Genomic DNA, 17,649 nt, shown 5'->3' on the forward strand with positions numbered 1-17,649 from the left:
ACCCTGTTCATACCCTTCAAAGAGAAAGCAAAGCAGAGACACTGGGCTCTAAGCACTCTGTCCTGCTGGGTATCTCAGTGTAGGCAGGGAACGGCAGAGCCCGGAAAGACCTCGTCAGGAGGGAGCTACGGGTCTCTGCTCAAGAGGTGACAGCTTGAGGAGCCCCAAGCCCTTAAAGGGCCACACCATATGATGGGGAGGGATGATCAGTGGGAAGTACTGCCCTTAAAGGGCAGATTACCCTGCCACCTGGCCCACTCACAGTTCACAAGTAAGAATCTCCAGGATCAAGGCCTTGGACTGTAAGCTCTTCAGGGCAGAGACTGTATCTATTTGTACTGTGAAGCCCTCAGCAGTCTTGAGCAAAAATTGCTTTCACTTCCGGTGCAAAAGAGGGACAAGCCTAGAGACACTGCATGTGGTCTAAGACTCACTGGTATAACATGTCTCTAATAATCCAGCTGGATATCCCAGGGCTCCAGGATTCTCCCAACCCTTCTCCCTTGCTCAACATTAGAAAGTGGCCTTTCCCTTCTGGCTTTATTAGCCAATTAACACAGCAGCAGATTAGCAGCAAGAGAGGGATCATGACGGGGCAAGCAGATGGGGCAGAGGATTTGCTTGTCCAGTCAGTCCAAACCAGTATTCCTCACACACTCGCTCTTTAAAAGCCCACTGAACACAAAGGGAGACTTTCCATTGGCTTCAGCTCAGGCCCTTAGGAGGCTATGATCTCTCCCCAGCAGGAGGCGCCAGCCAGATGACAGATTTTTTCCAAAGTTCCCATCTGTGCAGGAGTCTCACTTCTGCTCTTAGCTCCTTGGCAAGAGACAGGCGGCATTGCCCTCACTCCTGGGGGGTTTGACACTTGAGGGCAATGGAAGCAGGGTAGGGTATAAGCCAGATCTATTCTACTGGTGGTTACGTGCTGCCTCGTAAACGCTACACCCTGAATGTTCCACTCAATTCATTCTTCTCACCACCTTGCCAGCCTTCACTCCAGCTGTTCAACAGACCCCATCACCGTGTCAGGTTCTTCGTACCCTTCCGTCCACTTGGGTGCTGCGTGGTCGTGCTAGATGTTAAGGTCATTGTTATCCAGCACTTTTCTACTGTGCCTCCCCCCCATGCCCTCAGACTTTTGGCAACTGTCTTGATATTTCAGTGCATATACTTCTGGTGCCCAGCTGCGCCCTTCTCTATATCAGGAAGAAGTAAGAAGATAAATCAGGGAATCATTTCCTACAATCATAGCGGAGCCTGTCTAATCCAGGTCAGGTAACTCTGGAAAACAAACAGGAATCATACTTACCCTCAAAACATTTTATTGTTAATTCAATGTTACATTTCCCACCTGTTTTTCCTAGGTGCTCTTCCAGTGGCTCAAAGAGGCAAAATTAAACACATTCTCAGGAATTTTTTTTTTAAATATCAGAAATCAAATCCTCATCATCCAGTTTGAAATAATAATTAAAAAAAAAAGACAAAAGTTGGAACACTTTTTAAAAAAAATAGCAGGACTTCATACTGTTAAAGGCCTTCACCTCGAAATAAATAGATAAGAAAATATTTTTTTTTAAAAGAGAAATCTTAAGCCCAGCTCCATAAAAAAGGCAACCAAAGCTCTGTCCTTCATTGCATCTAGCTATGTCAGAGACTTAATATCAAAGCATGAAAACTTATAAGGAATTTCAGAGTTTTGCTTAGATGCAGCTAATTAACCAGAGTCATCCAATTAACAGCTTTTCCCCATCAGAGTTACCTATTGTAGTTAATCTAAGTGCTCAGAAGCTCCCAGGCAGGCTGTGAGCACCTTTCAAAGAGGCACGTCTCAGTGACAAGGTGCACTTCAGAAGACACGCAACAATTTGCTGTTGAAAAGTCTTGGCAAGGACAACACTAGAACAGTTCTTGGCAGCATTAAAGGTCTTGCTGCCTCTATATCAATCCCACTGTCCTGCCCCCTGCCAGATGGGGAGGATTTCTTCCCACCACCACCCCAACAACAAACTATTCAAGGTGAGAAGTGCCCTGGCATACAGCTGAGGCATCTCATGGCAGTACCCAGCTGCCGTGGCAGGGGTCGCCAGTTGTCAACCCTGCAGATCCCTTGCTGCACGTGTCATTCCACATCTGTTGCATTGCATAGCCCATTAGCACATCAGACAGCAACTGCTAACAAGATTTAATCCAAACTGGAGTCTTCTGATACTGCTCTTCGCTCCCTCCTCACCACCAGCTCTTTAATAAAGCACCTGTTTGTTGAAGGGGACCAGGTCGAGTTACTGTCTTTGGTTATCCTCAGTTACGTTAGTCAACAGGCTGCAAATAAGGAGAGGGAGGAAGAAGCGATAGACAAAAGCATCCTTGTTGGAAATATGTAAACACCACAGTGTGCTGGTTTGGAGAAGTGGGGGGACAATCGCTCCCCCCCTCCAGGTTTATAGTCCTCTATGGTTTGCTGTGATCTCAGAGCAGAATTAAGAGCCCCAGCCACTGGGGCTGCTGGTTTCTGTTGAGAGTTCAGAGTTTAAGGCATCCCTCTCCTACACTCCCCAGCGCTGGGGCACTTATTTCCACACTGCAGTCACAGGGCACTTTTTGGTTTTTGCATAGCTCTCACCCCTTTCTTGTAATGCCCAAGAAAGCTACAAAGGCTGCAACCAGTCATGGACTGGGCTCTCTTGAAGTGGCCTGTTAGCTCAGAGAGTAGGGTGCAGGGGGGCTCCCCCCAGGCTTTGGTCCACAGTGAAGAGAAGAGGTTCCTTCCCCAGCATCCACACAGGAAAGCAGACAGGGTGGCTGGTTTAGAACTGAACCCAGCCCGGGCTCTGCTGGTTCTGGTTAGACGCAGACCTGGAAGGAAACAAAACCATGCTTTGAGATGCTGAAGGTGGTTTGGGCTAAGGCTGCGGGTTGCCTTGAAGGGCTAGTTACTTTGTGAACATTGGCCAAGCTGCCATATATGGCAGAGATCAAAACCAAAACCCCTCTTAGGGTCGGCCTTCGATGCGGAGTTAACTTGGGCTCTTACTAAGGTGCTGCCCCATCCCCCTCCCACAAAACCCTCTCACCCAAATCTGTTGGGGCTTTACACCTGGGCTAGCTGGCCTGGCTACAGGAGAGAGTTAGAGCTTGGGGGCTGCTTTCTCTTGGGGCTGGGAACCCCCCACTCTGCAGTAAGGATGCAGGCTAAATCATGCTGATAGTCCTCCAGTGCCTTCCCATGATTCTCCTGGGTGCCCAAAAGGACAGACAAGTTTGCCCACAATTCACTGGGAAAGAATCAGAGAAGCTCAGCAAAAAATGATGGAATGTGTCCCCAGAAGTCTTAGCAACACGCACAGGGGCACACAGCGCTAGTGAGGACACAGTAACTCGATGGGCCGCTCACTCCCGGGCTACACTAACCCACTACCAGTCACCCAGGCTAACTGCAGTGAAGACAGACCTTTAGTTCACACTCGGGCTTTATCATCACTGCTTCGAAAGGGGGGTTGTACAGTGAGAAAGGTGTGGCAGTTAGGAAGACAAGGCACTTTTTGGGCTTCCCGGAGGTAGCTAGGCAAGATCAACACTGTACCCCACACCCGGTGTTGACCACACCTAGTTTACCTTGTAGTGCCCTGTCTCCTGTTCTCCCAGCAGGATGGCTGTGCGGGGTAGTTATCCCAGGGTAAACCCACCTTTTCTTGTTAGTGAAGACAAGCCTGTGGTTAAGATGCCCTGGGGGCCTGCTTGAGCTTGCTAACAGTAATCATTTGAACAGGCCGCAGTGACAGACAACAGGGATGTTAGGGGACAATACAGAGCACCAACAAATACAGGGGCACTCAGTCCTGTTTGTAATGAACGTCCATGTTAACTCACCCCTCAGCTAGCTGGCAATTTAAACAGAGGGGTCGAGGACAGCCATCCCTTCTCACCCGGGAACGGTGCGCTTCTAGTTCAGGGGAGGCGTGCACGGGGAGCACCCCAGAGGATGCCTGCGTTGCCACTGGCAAGGCTGAACTGGCCGGTGGTGATGGGGATTTGCTCTCCAGGGCTGCCAATACAATGTAACCGCTCCCACCCAGACAGACAGCCCTGCTCACTCAGCTACACACCACACTGAACAGCAGGAATGGCCTCACCCTGACGCTTTGGCAAAGTCTCCCCAGATATCGGCGCTGGCGGCTGTGGTGGCACCACCGGGCTGTGGCCAAGACAAAGCGGCATCTGCCGGCAACCAGGAAATTCAAAGGAAGGAAAAGAAAAAAGAAAGATCAGATTTCACCCCCATCAGTTATTTCCCACCAACCCCAGTTCCTTATGGCCCCAGGAAGGCACCACATCTTTACCAATAAAACCAATACAACCCAGATGGAAACTTAGCTAGCCACGTCCACCTAGCTCTTCTCAATGGCTTAGCTAAATTGTTTTTTAAGCCAATTAGTTGAACTGGTGCAATTTCTGGCTTCAGAGAGAAACGCCTTGAGGTGCTTCTTTGAGATCTCTACGGCAGACCAAGCAGCAGCACTGGTGGCCTCGGAAGGTGGAGACTGATGGCATTAGCCAAAGCCAAACGTAACGCGGGCAGGTTATATTTACAGCCTGGTTCCATGCTGAAAAGTGACACTACAAATGGCACCGATGAGGGGTCACAATTTTTGCCCGTCTAGAGATACACTAGACATTCCCAGCCTCACAGACCTCACACAATGCATCTGCCAGGCTGAACTCTTACCATCACAGACTCAAAGTGCGGTCAGAACGAAGCAGAATTCTCATCCCCCAGACACCTGGGGTCTACTCCCATTTCTGCTACTAGCCTGCTGGGTGACCTTGGGCAAGTCACCGCTGCGTGCCTCAGTTTCCCCATCTGTAAAGTGGGGAGGATACTGACCTCAAAGCGCTTCACAAAGATCTACCGATGAAAAAGCACCAGTTAGGCGCTAGGGATTATTAATAAAAGGTTTTCCACAGTTAAAAAAAAGTGATCACAAGAGCTTGGCACTGGCACAAAACTAATCCCAGGTCCAGCACAGAGTTAGTGCGCCACAGAAGAGACAGGGGAAGTGAAATTAACATGTTGTTCAGCTTCGTTGAGCTTTGTCTCACAGGCCTGCTCCGGAAACACAGCTGCATAAACCCAAGTGACCATATTGATCCGACCTGAGCAATTCTCTTGGAAGTAAGATTAACTGGCTCCTTACCTGGATGGCAGAAGGCACCATGTGGGCATAAAGAGGTGGCCTCTTAAGAGACCAGAGACATGTCTACCATCTCAAGGCATGTGCAGGAGTTCCCCAGGGAAGCGATGTTTATAATCCATGCAGATGCAAGCCAGGAGGAGGTGGCAACAATCAGAAACCACACGATATTGCCACACGTGTTTGTTATGCTATGAGTGGCCAGGATAGAAACCTCCGTTAGCTCCTATGCTGATGCTTTAGCCTCCCTTTCGTCACTGTGCTAAATGAAGGCTGCAATGTCTCAGGGAAAGAGGAAGTTTTGTGTTAACTTCTGCCATGACGGGACTGGGCCTGACTAGTCTATGTGGTTTCCATTCACCAGTTAACCCCAGTGTGATAGCTGGGTGACGACGATTCAACTAGTCTGAGCGTATCAGATCTATTACCTGAGCTAGTTAGCCATGTCAGCTCCCTTCAAGCAGCCTCTCTCGAGTCTGCTTAGATCTAGCTGCACGACTAGGGGGAGAGGGATAGCTCAGTGGTTTGAGCATTGGCCTGCTAAACCCAGGGTTGCGAGTTCAATCCTGGAGGGGGCCATTTAGGGAACTGGGATAAAAATTTGTCTGGGGATTGGCCCTACTTGGAGTTGGACTAGATACCTCCTGAGGTCCCTTCCAACCCTGATAGTCTATGATTCTAACTGGCCAACTTCTCAGGTCCTCAGAAGGGTTTTCAGCCGCCCGTCTCTTACAACACTAAAGTGATCAACGCATTTGTCACATCAGCACTATACGACTGCAATTCACATTACATGGGGTGGGTGCAGGGAGGTATCTGGACACTGCAGCAGGCGAGCAGCTCACCATTTAAACAGAGTCAAAAACTCGTGAACCCATCACACCAGCCCCTTGCATTGGCTGTGGGTTGAATTCTAGGATTAGTTCAAGACCTTTCTTCTCATCTTCAAAGCTCTGGATGGCCCAGGGCTGAGTTACTCAAGGGGCAGTCTTCTCCCTATGTTCCCCACCAGGTGCTACACTCATTTGGGATGCTGCAGTTGACAGAGGCCAGGTTGAATCCTGTGAGGCTGGGGAAAGGTGTAGGACCAAGTGAGTTCTGCAATCACGGAACAAACTTGCCAGCCTGACCCTGAATCTTGCCATGTTCACAGCTCACCACAAGGCAACTGTCTAAACAAGCGTAGAAACAATATCCAAACTGGAAGGAATCAGCCCGTCAGTGAAAGGAACTGGCTTAAAGGAAAAGATCTGTCTTTCCTAGAGGTAATTTTGATGTCTCTCACACTGTGCTGAGAAGCGCCATAGACATGCTCCCAGATACCATGGTAATGGGCACCGTATAAGCAGCATTGGCAGGTATAAATAGACCTAAAGAAAACGAAGCTTGCCCATGAACACAGACCTGTGTTAGCGGCGCTTGCTGGCTGGGAATCCGCAGGGCATGTTGGAAGCTGCTCCCCTGGAGGAGGGATCAGAGCAGGAGATCTCCCTGCAGGCGGGGGTGGGAGCAGGCTGAGGCCCCCGGGCCCTGCTGGGCGCGGTTTGCTGTTCCCTGCTGCTCCTTCTTTTTTCTTCATGTTCTAAAGGGAAATGAAAAATTCACAACTTGTAACGTCAGCTTAAACGCAGCTGTTGTGAGCATCAGACAGTGCTTTGGCACAACTGTCTCCAGTTCTTATCGCCCATGGGAAGCCTCTTACGTCTGCTGATTCTTTTATGCTGCTGAGCACAGGGCGGGGCAGGAGAGAGGCTGGTTCCCTTTGAAGTCCCGCTGCCATCTTGGCCATCACCAGGAACCTCCAGTGCCCAACGCATGAGCCGATACACCTTGAGCTAGGGCCCAGTTCTGTAGTGGGGAGGGGTCACGGACTCCCATCCTCTGGGGATCCGGCAGAGGGGGACACAACACACACACCCTGACGGATGCATTACACTAACATTCCTCCAGCAACCGGATTTCCAGTGCTTCCCCCCTGCAGCCCAGGCAGAGAGTGGGGAGGGAGGAAGAAGGGCTGCAGGCTTTGGCTACCTCCACTAGCTAAAGCAAGTCATATTTTGCCCCTTACTGAAACTGAATTTAGCAAAAGAGAACAGGGAGATGGTCTGGAAACAGTCCCCATCTAACATGTTGGTGTGACTGGGCACAGGGTTATTGGAATTTTAGCAAAATCCCATCACACTGCTACGACCTCATCAAAATTGCAACCAATAAACTATCTGGCTTTGGCAGAGCCAGACTGATCATTCTTAGAGTGCTGGTACCCGGTAAGTCAGCCTTACGCACCTGTAAAGGTGAGCTTCCATGTGTCTCAAACAATAGACTCTACAATCAAACTACATATAGCAAGACGAACGCTGGGATTGCCTCTAAGGAGAGTGCCGGGGAAGTTTTACTTGGTGGAAGCAGCAGACTAACCAAGAAAAGCACCTCACCGCAATGTTCAGTTTGATGGTCTGTCCCTCCTTGAAGCCCAGGTCTAGTTTGGGTCCCTGATCTGGGTTCTGGGCTTGTTTTGCAAGCTCGCTCTGCTGTTTAACCCATCTGCACGGGGAAAATGACAGGTGTAAAATGAGGAGAGAGCACATATGAGAGCTGCTCATGGCTAAGTGCAGTGCTGCTACAAGGAATGCAGGCCATTTAAAATCCATATTGGAAACAAGTTGAGTTTCTTACATTACCAGCACAGTCTTAACAACGAATTTTAAAAACCCAATTTGGGTTTTTTTGCATTTCTCTGGGCCTGACAGTTAAAATCAATGAAGCCAGTTTCACTTTTTGAGCCGTCAATTAGAGCGGGACAAAATTTTTTACTGTTTGCCAAATTATGCATTTGGGGGGCACCAAAGCTACTTGTCAAATTCAGCAAAGAGTTTCTGCCAACAAACATCCTGGAAACATCAAAACAGTTCGTTTTGAAAAAGGTCAAAACAGATGGTTTCAAAACTGTTGCTGTGAATAGATATTCGAACAGTATTGTTTCTGCCTCACAGAAACTTTCAGTTTTTTGTTTCAGTGAGAAACCACAAAAGTTAGTTTCAAACTGAAAATGAATTTAATTCCAACCCCCTGGTTTGGTCACTGAACCAAAACATTTCAATTATTCAGTCAGCTCTGCTGTTAACACACTGCATTGGTTGGAACGCACACTCTACAGGGGAAAACTTATTTGCTCAAAACCAACCTACTTATGCTGTGTATTTTTCAGCTAAATCACCAGGTTTTATAACAACTTATTTTTATAAATTCTCAGTTGGGGCTGTGATGCTGGCAGACCAGGTGCCAGCTCTTGCCAAGACTGTAGGTCACAGCTGGAAACCAGACCAGCTCACCTGTATGTCAGTATTGTTCAAGATATGTGTTAGACTTGTAAGAATGTGTTTAGATTCTAAGGGATGCTTGTAAGTTGCTGCATGCATTAATTTAACTCGTCGTGTCTGTATCCCAGGCTATAAGAAGATATGTAAGTTTTGCTTTATAACTGTAAAAATGACTGCTCTGAACTTGTGAACCCAGCCCAGAGGAATGGTCTACCGCCCATCAAGAAGGACTATCAAAACTAAATGGGCCACTATGGAACATCACGATACAGAGACTTGGTAAATGGCCCCCGTCACGCGCATGAAGGTGCTACACACAAGAAAACCCAGCCCATCAGCTTGAAAGTTGGAAGAAGGGGATAAAACAGGGACACAAGAAAATATTCTGACTCTCACAGGGCTGGAGATGGGAACCAGAAGCAGAGATTCCCAGAGTTAACCTGGTGAGCCCTAAAAGACATTCAGTACTGATAGAGTATTACAACTCTGTCACCTTTTGGAACCACAGACAAACTCATTTGTGGGGGAGGGATAGCTCAGTGGTTTGAGCATTGGCCTGCTAAACCCAGGGTTGTGAGTTCAATCCTTGAGGAGGCCACTTAGGAATCTGGGGCAAAATCAGTACCTGGTCCTGCTAGTGAAGGCAGGGGGCTGGACTTGATGACCTTTCAGGATCCCTTCCAGTTCTATGAGATAGGTATATCTCCATATATTATGTGGTAAATAACTCATTTCTTTTTCCTAGTTAATAAATCCTTAGTTTACTATAAGATTGGCTACAAGTATTGGTTTGGGTGTGAGATCTCAGGTACAAATTGACCTGGGGTAAGTGACTGTTCTCTTGGGACTGGAAGCAACTTGAATCTTTTGTGAGCTTTGGTGTATGGCAACCAGCTGTCACTAAGTCCAGCTTGCCTGGGTGGCAAGACAGACTGGAGTGCCCAAGCGGATGGTGTGAGACTCCATGGTAAGATTGTTATTGTGCGTCAGGAGTTCACAGTTGTTACTGGCTTGGTGAAATCTAATTACAGACCACCACCAGCTTGGGCTCTCTGCCTTGTCTGCCCTGAGGTCAGCACTCTCAGCTGTGACAGGGGCCATTTTGAGTTGTCCCTTTAAACAAATCTGACTTGCGTGGATTCCCGAAAGCAGCTCAGTGGATCCCCATGGTAATGGGCAGGAAAGAAAATGGGCCAAAAGCCAGCAGGCTATTTTAAGGGAGCATGTTACCAAGTTCATTTTTAAAGCCTGCCTGGGTGCAGTAGTGGCTCTTTCAACATGCTTATGTGGTCTGAGACCAGCCAGCTGCAGTAACACGCAGGGAAGCAGCGCAGAGAAAGCTACTTCTGCTATTCTAAGTGACTACAGCCCAACCAAATCAGCCAGCACGTCCGATGCCTGCAAGGGGCGGTTGCTCACTCACTTTCTCACTGCTCTGCTCATCCTGACAGGCCCACAGCACGGAAAGGAGCAAATAACCTCCTTGGGCTAATGCACAGCCTCATTTTCTGCTCGCGGTTAGAACTACATTCCAGCCTCTCAGAGGTGGTCGCTCACCCATTCTTCTGGCCATGGGACGAGAACAAAAATGGCAACCAGCGCTTTGGAGGAAGGAGACAAAGGGGAAACAGCAGCCATGGAGGAACCCATGTGGTCTGGGATGTGAGGGCCCAGCAGGGATAAGTCCTACTCCCTCTCTGGGGGCCTTGGGAAATTTGGGCAAGACAAAAATGTTCCATATTTGTTTCTCTGTATAAAGAAGGGAACTGAACTGGCTCAACTCTGCCCCGTGACACTCCCCTGACCATGCTTCCCCTCTCTAGTGAATCGAGAGCTAACAGCTTACAACTGCAGCAATTTCGGAGAACACCGACAACTGTGCGAATGCCACAGAAATGACCCAGCCCAGAGAGCAAAGGAAGAGAAGAAAACTCACTTAAAGTGGTCTTGAATGGCTACATTGAAGTCAAAAGCATCCCCTCGGTCTACAAATCCAACTCCGATAAATGCACGGCGCCCTGGGAAACAAACGAGAGTTCAGTAATAAAGTAACAACCCTCCCCAAGTGAAAAGGAGATACTCGCTCTCCCTGCATTGTGGTTTCACACATTTCATAGCCCTGCCATTCTCTTAGGACTCAGGAGAGCATATTTAATAGCTGAATTCGATTTCTGGTCCTAGCCTCTGCCTTTGCTCAGCCTACCAGCTGGGGGCGTTTGCTTCTCCTCTACAGGGTAGTTGGATCAAAGGGCCAATCTATCCAACAACGCTGACCAATGTTTCCAATTTATCCTAAATGAAGATGCAAAAGCTGGCTTTCGGGTTGGACCTTTCCAGCGTCAGGATTGTCCCAAGATCACATGGGCTAAAGGCTAGCTTTCCCCCTCCAAGGATTAAGGAGGTTGGAGAAGGGAAGTGGAGGCAGTATTAGATATCCGACATGAACTCTCCACTACAAGAAGACGCTGTTCAGTGACATCTAGCTGCACCTCAGCATCCTCCCTGGCCTTTGCCATTGGGTTTGTTCTGTGTGCGTACAGCACCTTGCACAATGGGGGCCCAGGTCTATAATTAGCGTCTCTAGGTGCTTTGGCAATACAAGTAAATCAGAATCCCTAGTAAATGCCTTTCTTTGGGCGCCCTCTGGCACCCACCAGCCACCTGCAATAGGTATTGATCATCATTTGGTTCCTTTATGGTTAAAGTGAAGCCTATCCCCTCAGCCCTGAGAATATTGTTCAGCAGTTTAAATTTACCTTTCAGGACCTTCCACTGTTTGACACCCTTCTCCCCTATATTCTCTCACTCGCACACTTAAGAGAAAGCAGGCTTTCCTCCCATTGCAATACCAGCTCTCCACCCTGCACCAGAGTCAGCCTTTATTCAGGTTATAAAAAATCTAGGCCTGGAATCTTCCAACCTTGAGATGGTTCCATGAAACTTGTTTAAACAAAGTGAAGTGGATTTAATACTGGTGAAGGGTGTTAAGTTGACAGCACTGGAGACAGAGCGTTTGTTTATCCACAGAAATGATACAGTCTAGCCAGCACTATAGGAAACAGTACCTGTTTCCCTATAGTCTCCCACTTGCTTCTCACCCATGACCTGTGGCCTATTTTAGCCTTGGCCTCTCTGCTGAGAATGCTAATCAAGAATGCTTTCTGTATTGTGGTGTCACTTCCTACTACAAACTGGACAATTGCCTGGTCTACACAAAGTTGGCCCGGTTTAATTAAAGGTGCAATTTTAAACAGATTTCATTAAACCAGCGTAACTGTGTGTGAACTCTCTTATATTGGTCTTAGATCAGTTTAGCTTCTATTGGTAAATTTACATGCATAAACTAAACTGACATAACCAGTTTTAAACTAATATACATTTATCCACACAGGAGTTTGCACAGCTTAACGAAATTGGTTTTTTTAACTGATTCAGTGTGTAGACTAGAGTTGTGTGAAGGACGGAAACCCCATTTCACAAAGCATTTTGAAATCTGACTTTGTTTTGAATTGGAACAAATCCCCAAATTTCTGAAATTCTTTGAAAAGGAAAGTTCTGAGAAAAAATTGTTTTGGATTGATCAAAACTATTTCAATTTAGATTTGTATTATAGATTATATATAATACAAACATTTAAAAAATTCAAAATGAAAAGTAATTTCTAAACAAAAAATTTAAGTGTTTGGCACCAAGGATGTGGAAATGGGACATTTTGACACTATCAGAACTTTTATTTTGTTTTTTCTCTGAAACTAAATTTTGGCAAAATTGACATGATTTCGCCAAGTGTTTCAATTTTGATGGAGGAACTCCAATTTCCGACATAACGTGGTCCTGTGGAAGTTTTTCCGATCAGCTCTAGTGTAGACAAAGAAGTCATTTCATGCAGGAGGTTGAACCACAGTCTGACGGTAACAATTTCTGATCATTATTGACTTTAAGATGGATCTGGACTGAAAGGCTTCTGATCCTGCCAATCTCCTGTGCACTGCCCTACACTTCTAGGCTGTACTTTAGATGTAATGTATATTTATCCCTTTCAAATCAAGGACCCTTCACATCAGAATAATAATAATGGAAACCAGCTAAAGAAACTTATTCCCCAAGATTTATATGCGTCAGTTTGCAGAAGAAAAGTGATCTGAACACTGCCCATACCACTTTCATCTTCAACCCGGATGACAAAATATCTGCTGGAATCTGTCACACCCTCTACAGCGATGCTAGGAAACTGGTCCACAGGTGCCTGGGCAAAAAGTTCTCCTAGAAACAAGAGTAGGAAACACACAATAGTTCAATACCCCAGTGTTCTCCCATTCTTCATCAGGATACAATACATACAGAGACAGCACTTTACACACAATGAATTAAGCGTGACAACACTCCTGAAGGGTAGGTTTTATCCCCAGGATCTAAGGAATTCTCATTCTGGGTTCTAACAATTCGACCACATTTCCTCTTTTAGACTGAGACCCCTCAATTCTTCCAGCTTTAGATAACAAGACACTTCTAGCACAACTACTGATACAGAATGAACACACTTACTGGCAATTGGGGGTGGGGAGGGGAGAGAGAGAACGCTGTGTCTCTTCAGTGACCAACCCCTTTCTGACCTGAACTTGGTGTGGGGAGAACAATGGGGCTCCCGAGGCAGCCACATGGAGTGAGGGCTGCAGTGATGAAGGTCCCTGCCTGGGGAGAAGGGAGAACGATAATGAACACCCCAGCCTAGCAGAAGTGTTTCCCAGGATGCACCACTCACGCAGTTGTCTGTACATCTGCTTATGAACACAAAAGCACCACATCGTTAAGCCACCGTAGCGACACCTAATGTTCTGCTGTAACATCCACTACCCAGGAAGGGCTAGCAGCCTCCCTCTGGGAAGGAGGAGAATTACTGGGCTAGGGCTATAGATGGAAAGTTCTTTTCTGTGGACTTCACAGGCTAGAGCCAGATGGGTTTTCCCACTTGTTGACCTGCAACTTTTTACCGAGAGCACAGACCTGGCTCATTTCACACCGCAGATACTTCTAAGGCTTCCTTCTCCCCAGCCTCTTATTAGCTTCCAAGGCACCTTTCAGCACCCACGTGAAGTCATTCTGCCACATGGGGACAACAGCGGCTCCAATCCTGTTACTGACGTGAGTTTTTCTCCAAGGCACCTCTTGCGGGGACACCCACACACTGCACAAGATGAAGGAGCGTAAAAGCCCACAGCACAGCTGCATGGCAAGTGGCAGCCCTCACCAAATAATTACAGGACAGGGAAAGGAAGAAGCTTACTGAGCAGGCAGCCTCTCCGGCTTTAGCACCACTCCAGCTTGTAAAAACACTCCAGTACCCAGTTTCCAATTAACGTCACCATACATCTGGGATCTTTCAGGTTCCAGCCCTGGGCATTTCTCTTTAAGATCATTCCTGACAATAGCTAACAAGGCTGGACAGGCCTGCCTGAGGTGGGAGCCCCTTCCTGAAGGAAACGGAGGGGAGAAACCCTAGGTGTAAAGTACATGAATGCTGTATGGCTTTCCCTTTACCTGAATTCTTATCCTCCAGTTTAATGAAAGCCATCTTCCCCTTGGACGTTATCCGCAGCCTGCCACTCCACGATGGCTGATCCAACTGCCACTCCGCCGCTCTGTGGGAGAAAACGACTGTGAACATCAGAAAAGTCACTCAAATCTTAGGCTTCAAAACTCCCTCTATCATCACTCTTTGTATTGCAGTAGTGCCTAGGGCACCATAAAGGGATTGACTAGACTATTATTATTAATTGTGCCGTACTACTGCGTAGTAGCCTAAATCACGGATCACTGCTCCCCTGTGCTAGGCGCTGTACACACACAGAATAAAAAGAAAGTCTCTGCCCTAGAGCAGTAGGGACTCTACAGACCTACAAGAAGAGAAAAGTCCCTGCCCAAAAAAGCTTATAATATAAGGCCCTGATCTTGCAAACTGCTCCGCCCAGGCCGACCCCTTCACCCGTCCAGAAGGCCATGGGGTTCTGCCTGCAGGGAGCAGGTTGGAGGATCAGTGACCTGGTTACGGCAGGACAGAACAGGCAAATTAAACAAACAAATGGGGAGCAGAGCTCGGAAGCAGGACATAACTATGACTCAAGCAAATTACATTACATAATCCAGGCCAGGCAGCGTCAGGTTAATATGTAGATTTGTTTTGGAAAGATCTTTCTGCTTGCTTAACCTCCCTCCTTGGATTTTCCGCCCAATTCTCTCTGTTAGCTGAAATCCCGTTTGCACAGATTTTTGCTTTGGAAGACAGATGTGGTATTCATCGCCACCTAATGCCGCCGTCCTCTGCTCAGCATGCCATGGCAAAGAATTGCGTGCCTGTCCTCCAAAGCAGGGTTGAATACAATTGAAAATACAGGCCTTTGAAAGAAGCAGTTGCACACCAGGATACTATTTGGGTGAAAGAAGCATTGCTTAGCAGTTAGAGCCGAGATTGGCAGGCAGGATTCGGGCTCTTCTCTCGGCTTTTTACCTGACACGGTGTGAAAGTTGGTGCATTTTACTTCATTGCTGTACCTCAACTTCCCCATCTGTAAGTGGGGACCATTTTTCACAGGAGTGCTGGGAGGCTTCCTTCTAAGGAGTTTCGAGACTGTTGCATTGTATAAAAGATGCTACCGAAATACATCATGTGACCACAATGCAGGTTTTACATGACCACCGCAATGTGGTAGGTGAATCCCTGATATAGTGAGTGAACACAGCCAGTTTGATGCTATTTTAGTGCTACTGTTGGCCCCTGTTAAACCAGTATACTGATAGACTACAATAGACCTACAAGAGCCCATAAGTTTTTTTCTTCATTTTTGTGGTTTGCAATTGCTGTTGCATTCTGTAAACCAAGTCGAGACTGGATCTAAAATGATCACTTTAAGGAACTCATTATTATTTAAGTGAAGTTTCACCTCACTTAAAAACTACTTGCTGACAGTTAGACACAAAAATACCAAAGTGTCACAGCGCACTGTTACGGAACAATTGCTGACTTTCTCATTTTTTACCATAGAATTATAAAATAAATCACAGTACTGACACAGTATTGTACTTATATTTCAGTGTATAGAACAGTATAACCAAGTCATTGTCTATATGAAAATTTAGTTATAGCCTGTTGTAAAACTGGACAAATAGCTAGAGGAATTGATGTACCCCCTGGAAGACTTCTATGTACCCCTGGTTGAGAACCACTGCATTATAGGATGTTGATCCCTCACCCTGTTTTCTTGCAGCCCTTCTGGGAGTCTTGGGCTGACTTGCTTTATAGAAGGTCATCATGTTCTCAGCTTGTGGAATGCAAGGTCTTTTAATCCAATGGTTAGAGATGGAAAGAAATAATAATCGAGGGGTAGTTGTGTTAGTCTGAATCTGTAAAAAGCAACAGAGGGTCCTGTTGCACCTTTAAGACTAAACAGAAATATTGGAGTATAAGCTTTCGTGGGTGAATGCCCACTTCATTGGACTTGCATCTGATGAAGTGGGCATTCACCCACGAAAGCTTATAAGTACAATACTGTGTCAGTACTGTGATTTATTTTATAATTCTATGGTAAAAAATGAGAAAGTCAGCAATTGTTCCGTAACAGTGCGCTGTGACACTTTTGTATTTTTGTGTCTAACTATCAGCAAGTAGTTTTTAAGTGAGGTGAAACTTGGGGTGCGCAAGACAAATCAGACTCCTGAAAGGGGTACAGTCGTCTGCAAAGGTTGAGAGCCACTGCTATAATGCAACAAGTTTTCACTTCACTTTTCTTTGCTCTGTATTTCAACCCCAGTTCTACACAGCGTGACAGTCGGTTGTATTAACTGAAGGTTTCCGCACTCTCCAAACTGCCTGTTTGAATCGCTATTCTCTCCCTCCCTTGTTACCTATTTAAAAAAAACCAATCATATTACAAAATTCTCTGATGCTGTCTTGGGTAACGATTGCTGTGGGTGTCTGAAGCAGAACACGACAGTACCACTACACTAATGATGAAAATGCAGTCTACAATCCTGGGAAAAAGGAGATCCTTAGAAATTAATGTAGTTTGTAGAATAATTTTAATACTCAAAATTATTGAGAGGCAGTGTGTCTAATTGAGAGGCACTGTGTCTAATGGATAAATCACTAGACTAGGACTAGCAAGATCCGGCTTGTACTCCTGATTCTGCCACTGCCATGCTGGCTGATCTTGGGCAAGTCCAGGGCAAACATATTTGGCTGTTATCCTTCCCTCCCTGTGTCTCCCCACGCTCAGCTGGGGTCTCAGCTACCACAGGGATCAGCTCTGCGTTTGCTTTCCCAGTGACGGTAGGCCATGAGATTTCTCCCTCGGTCACAGCACCAGGCTTCAAGGGAAGTTATGTCTGAGCCTGTGTAACTCACATCTCCGGTGTGAAGATGGGTGGGGGCCATTCCCCTCCTTGAGCCTCAGTTTTCACTCTCCCCTTTGTCAACTGCCATCGCTAGCCCTTTGGGGCAGAGACTGTCTCACTATGTACAGCGCCTAGCACGCTGGAAACCTGCAGGTGCCGCAGTTCAGAAACGAGCGGGGAGATAAATGCTAGTGAAGGGGGGCGGCGGGGGGGGGGGAAGCAGACCCCGACCCCGGAGAGCGGGAGGCTGGAGACGGGGCTGGGGAGAGAAGACCCAGCCAAGCCCCAGGGAGCTTCCCAGCCGGAGCCGGGCTCGCATCCCCCGGCCAGAGACAGGGGGGTCCGGGGGGGGGGGGGGGGCGGGCGGTGCCGCTGGACCCGCCACGGGCGCGCGAGGCTCAGTGGATCCCCGGCCCGGGACAGGGCCTGGCCCCGCCCCCGCCGCGTTACTGCCACAGAGGCCGGGGCCCGGGACAGCTGTCCCCGCCGGCGGGAGCCCGGGGGGGGGGGGGGGCTCAGGCCGAGCGAGGCTCGGGCCGGGGGCGCAGGGCCCGGCTCACCTGTACCCGCGGTTGGAGGCCCGCGGCGGCACCCGGTACACGTGCACCTCCGGTTTCACGCACAGCACCGACTCGTAATCGCTGTCCGCCATCTTCGGCGGGAAGAGACCCGGAAATCCGGGGCCTTCGCTGCCCCGCCCACCCGGGGGAGAACTCTATGGCAGAGCCTGCAGGCTAGAGAGTCCCGCA

The 17,649-nt window shown here is 47.8% G+C and overlaps 1 protein-coding gene across 3 annotated transcripts; it reads right to left on the minus strand.

Moving 5' to 3' along the window:
• Positions 1-1,308: 1,308 nt before the first annotated feature.
• Positions 1,309-17,633, minus strand: NECAP2 (NECAP endocytosis associated 2). Of its 3 annotated transcripts, none has more exons than XM_034753435.1 (8): positions 17,461-17,633; positions 14,051-14,151; positions 12,671-12,775; positions 10,449-10,530; positions 7,628-7,736; positions 6,597-6,774; positions 4,107-4,218; positions 1,309-2,856 (listed from the first exon to the last, which is right to left on the minus strand). In XM_034753435.1, the coding sequence occupies exons 1-7, from the start codon at positions 17,550-17,552 to the stop codon at positions 4,130-4,132; spliced, it is 756 nt and encodes a 251-aa protein (XP_034609326.1). In that variant the 5' UTR covers positions 17,553-17,633; the 3' UTR covers positions 1,309-2,856; positions 4,107-4,129. The 3 variants fall into 3 exon arrangements, with proteins under 3 accessions (XP_034609326.1, XP_034609325.1, XP_034609324.1); XM_034753434.1 differs by having other exon boundaries at positions 4,095-4,218; XM_034753433.1 differs by having other exon boundaries at positions 4,134-4,218; positions 17,461-17,628.
• Between the last annotated feature and the right edge of the window lie 16 nt (positions 17,634-17,649).

This window comes from Trachemys scripta, chromosome 19 (genome assembly GCF_013100865.1).
Source record: "Trachemys scripta elegans isolate TJP31775 chromosome 19, CAS_Tse_1.0, whole genome shotgun sequence".
In the NCBI taxonomy this organism is placed as follows: Eukaryota; Metazoa; Chordata; order Testudines; family Emydidae; genus Trachemys; species Trachemys scripta.